Source organism: Raphanus sativus, chromosome 4, assembly GCF_000801105.2.
Source record: "Raphanus sativus cultivar WK10039 chromosome 4, ASM80110v3, whole genome shotgun sequence".
Taxonomy (NCBI): Eukaryota; Viridiplantae; Streptophyta; class Magnoliopsida; order Brassicales; family Brassicaceae; genus Raphanus; species Raphanus sativus.
The window spans coordinates 26654596-26658940 of record NC_079514.1 but is presented as its reverse complement, the minus strand read 5'-3'; the positions used below and the strand labels follow the sequence as shown (position 1 = coordinate 26658940).

The window sequence follows — 4345 nt, the reverse complement described above, 5'->3', positions numbered from 1 at the left end:
TTCCACGAGCCTGGAACTCGATGCATCTTCGCCTCTTCTACCAATAGATTCGTCGCGCTCATCTTTTCTCCGAGCGAATGACCAACAGGTCACTGTTCGCAAAAAAAAAAAAAAAAAAAAAAAAAAAAAAAAAAAAAAACCGAGTAGATGCACCTAACCGTCACTTCTGCTCGTCCGAGTGAATGCGCTACTACAGCCACTTTCACTCGGCAAAACGAACTACGAAAGGCTTGATCCTCATCCGAGGTACGTAGGCATCCCTTCACAGGGTCCAGCCCCAACCAAATCAAAAGTCCAAACTTTTTTACACAGGAATGACCAACAGTCACCTTTCCCTGAATAAACGATGCCAGCCCCTTTTTCAAGCGGAGCACGAGCACTCGCCCAAGCCAGTCGGCTGAGTCTTGATCAGGCATCAGCTGAAGGGAACAGCAGCTTTGCGTCACCGATGCATCATACATTGACCGGCTATCCGATGGAAATTTCAGACCAAGTCTGATCGAAGGACAATGGTTTGGCCGACCAACAGTTCTCTCGATCACTGCACTGCGTTTCGAAACCTTTTCCTCGGCAATTCAATAGAACGATTAGAGTTTCTTTGTATTTACTTGAGTGACTGACTTGTAAAAGTTTCGTTGGATAAGTAAAAGTGCAAACGAACAACCGTCTCTAATCTCTGTTTCTATCTGAAAAGGGGGGAACTCGCTGGCAAATGCGAGCAACCATCCGGACTATTCCATTTCTCGGTTATAGACAAGTGAAAATGATTTTTATATTTCTAAGTTAAGCGACTTACGGAAATATATAAGGAAACACTTGTCTAAAAATAAAACCGAAGGGATTAATCCATACAACAAGAGGCCTTAGCCGAGAAAAGGAGATAGTCTTAAACAAACAAGGCCGAAAGGCCGAAAACAAAATACAACAAACATAGAGGATCATCCCTCGGCAGGGGGATCTTTCTTCTCAGGAGCGTCCGAGTTGGAGACGCGACCGAACGGCTTCACGGGAGGAATCTCGCCGGCGCCTTGACCCTTGCTCGGCGGAGAGACCAGGCTGATCTTGCGGTTCGGATCCGAGAGGCCTTCGCTCGCATCAGGATCGGAGGTTCCGAGAGACGAGCTGTCGGAAATCGTGACCAACCTCTCCGGGACGCCGGCGGCGTCGGGACGAGCAGGAGATTGTACCGTGTCGAGGAAATCCCTAATAAATCCGTCACTCGGGGATCGGAGCGCTCTCGCAGCGTCGGAGTCTATCAGTTCGAGATTCGACCCGTGTTTGTCGACCTTCTCCAGAATTTCCTCGATCACGAACCGGGATTCCAGCACCAAAGGGGATAAGGTCAGATCCGAGTCCGGAATCGCGCCTACTTCCAGGCGAACCGTCTCCCCTTCATAATACTTCTCCAAATCGGAGTACGTATCAATGGTCTCCTGCGGGATATCCTTTCCCGATTCCCTCAAGGCCTCGAGGCAGTCTCGCATTCCGCGCGCTTGGCCGAGCATGCACCGCGCGTCCTCGAACTCGTCACGACGCTTCTCCCGATCCTGAATATTCCTGAACCGTCGGGCACATTTCCCGGTCATCGCCGCCATTACACGGATTCGTTCATGGGTGACCTCAAGCTTACGAGACTCCCTCAGGCGATCCATCTGCTTGGAATACTCTAAGGACGCAGCAACCACCTCTTTCTCAAGGGTCGTGTTCTTGCCCTGCAGCTCAGCGTTCCTCTTCCGCATCTGGGCTTTCTCTTCCTCAGCCCGCTTCACCAACTCCCGGGCAGACGCCAGTTCGGTCGCCATGATCGCTCGCTGCTCGTCAAGTTCCTTCTTCAACTCTTCCTCCCGAGCAACCGCCTCGTTCTTTTCACAAACTGAATTGTTCAGAGCCCGGGTCGCGCGCCTGCTGAGTCCCTTCTGCTTACGAACCATCTCAAAGGCCCCCTTTAGCTCTTCGTCATACTTCCTGACTAAAATGTTCCAGTCCCCGTGACTCTGCAAAACGAGCAAAGGTTAATGCACTAGCAAACGAGTAGAGAGAAAGAGAGATGGGATCAGGAATCCGATTTACCATGATGGAGGTACGAGATGCAAAGTTGTACTCTTCCTTGAAGATCAGATCCTCGACCGGCGGCAGCTCACCCCGATCTCCCCTAAATTGACGAACCAAACGACCGCACTCCTGTTCGTCGTGCGCTAGGGGGACATCGCGATCATAGGAAAAAGAGACTTTGTCAGGACAACTCCTCTTTTTCTTCTTCTTCTTCTTCTTCTTCGAGACAGCCACGGTCCCTTCGGTGACCTGAGGAGCAGATTCAGCTTGCGCGTCCTCATTCTCCGGAGCCAATGATTCCCCGGAGCGGGTGGCGTCCGCCAGCTCGTCGTCCAGCTCTTCGGAAGAACCTCGAGGAATCACTTCAGCGTTCCTCTTCTTCTTATTCTTCTTCTTTTTCTTCTCAGCCTTTGACGAAGTTACCGGCGGATCTTCGTCACGGCTACCAGTGGGCAGCGACTCGGGAACCACCTCATCTTTGGAGCCGCCACCCGGCTCCAGGTCCTTGAGCTCGCCTTCCTCGACAGACGAGGACCGAATCGCAGAAGGATCACCCCTCGCCTTCTTCTTTTCCCTCTCTGGCCCAGAGTGTCCTTGGGGAGAGGCAGTACCAACGTTGGCCTCTTCGGCAGCCGCGTTCTCTCCCTCTCGCTGTCTTTTTCGGTTCGTCTTCCTCACCAGCCGAGCCTCAACATCGGACTCAGTCACGTTCGGATCTCCGAAATCGGGCGAAGCTGCAGTATCAGGCTGCGGCTTCTTCGCGAAGCCGGCTTTCCTCGCGACCACCAGACTCAAATTCGGCAAAGTCCTCATCGCTCTTGCTCGATTTACTTCCCTTTGCTCGGCTGAATTGAATAAATTGAGCCTCTTCGTCTTATTCGCGATTATAGGGATTGTATCCGAACGCCAAACCTCTGTGACGAATAAAAGAGAGATCAGACTCTGTAGCAAAGTATGCAACGAGCGGAGGAAGTCGCAAAAGAAAAGACTTACGCTGACTAATCCACCCGATCGATCGACTAATCCTCTGATAGGAGAAATTATTCCAATGGGCCTGTTTCTGCGATGCGATCAGACGCGCGCTCTCCAAAAAATCCTCCTCGTACTCTGCGGTGTTCGGAAGAGCCACTGCAAAGAGAAACAAACAGGAGTTAGAATACGAGAAACGGAAAACGGAACTGACGGGTAGTCTATACCCATCTCTCGGTTCCATAAAACACGGTAGCCGGTCTTCAGCGGTTCTTCGAACGCAGCCCTGTCAGATTTGACGTAAAAGTAGGAACGCTGCCAGTTGTTCGTCTTATTGGGGTAGCCGGTCACCACATTATAGTTGGGACGGATCTTCAACGAAATCAATCTGCCCTTTATCTTCGCCGACACTAATTCCTCGAAAGCTCGAACACTGAGAGGAACACCGGCTTCCGCTCCGATAATCGTCAGTGCGACGGCCAGCCGCCACGCACCATTCAGAAATTGACTAAGAGCGGCTCCTCGTCGCATCGTAAACGCGGTGATGATTCGAGGAATCGGAAACCATAGCTTCGTGTCGCCCTCAAAGTACGACTCGTAGACACATTGGTAGCCTTTCGGGGGAGACCAAGGCCGTTGGTCGCTCTTTGGGATTATAAACGTAACCCCCGCTGCGTCGCGAGCCCGTAGAAGTCTTGTCACCGACTCGACGGTCGATCTCGTCTTCTCGACACCCCGCCAGTCCTGGCCTCCGACGACTGAAGGACGTACGCGCTCCCGATCAAGCGGAGGTTGCTTCTCGAAGATGTTCCCCGGATAAAAGCTTATCGGGATCATCTGATCGTCGATATGATCGCGACCGGCATCGTCCTTCCGCGATTGCACCCTCGATTCCGAAATCAAGACGCGCTGCGCACGACTCAAGTTCTCTGTATCCATCATCGGTTCGCGATGAACCGCCTCTTGGCTTCCCTCAGAGCCATGGACCGTCTCTAAGTCGTCACCAGATCCCGACGAAGCCGCGCGCATCTTCCCCTTTTGTTCTCGAGAAAGTTTCTTACTTGTCGACATTACCGAGTAAACGATAAAATGAGAGCAGAGGAAAGAGAGAGAAGCAACTTAGAGAGAGAGAAAGTACCTGAAGATTGCGGAAGAATGAGAGATCTGAAGGAAGATCTCTTATTTATAGGAGAAGGGACGCGCGCTCAACGAGGTGCCATAATTAGCCCTAGACGGGCCTAAATGGGCCTCTAGACGGGCTCGCGCGTCGGTCTCAAGCGCGACCTTTCGGCTTCCCGGTCCAAAACCTAGCGACGTTTCGGCT

General features: G+C 52.0%; 1 protein-coding gene across 1 annotated transcript; it reads right to left on the bottom strand.

Annotated features, from left to right (window-relative positions):
• Nucleotides 1-938: 938 nt before the first annotated feature.
• LOC130511247 (meiosis-specific protein ASY2-like) lies at nt 939-4092 on the bottom strand. The gene is made up of 4 exons (XM_057008153.1): nt 3249-4092; nt 3046-3180; nt 2071-2966; nt 939-1994 (listed from the first exon to the last, which is right to left on the bottom strand). Exons 1-4 carry the CDS (start codon nt 4090-4092, stop codon nt 939-941), a joined length of 2931 nt encoding a protein of 976 aa, XP_056864133.1.
• Nucleotides 4093-4345: the final 253 nt, after the last annotated feature.

Coding starts and splice junctions, on each gene's coding strand:
- LOC130511247 (XM_057008153.1), bottom strand. CDS start 4,092: ATGTCGACAAGTAAGAAACTTTCTCGAGAACAAAAGGGGAAGATGCGC. Junction 3,181..3,248: donor TTTATGGAACCGAGAGATGG/GTATAGACTACC, acceptor TTCTCTTTGCAG/TGGCTCTTCCGAACACCGCA. Junction 2,967..3,045: donor GATCGGGTGGATTAGTCAGC/GTAAGTCTTTTC, acceptor TATTCGTCACAG/AGGTTTGGCGTTCGGATACA.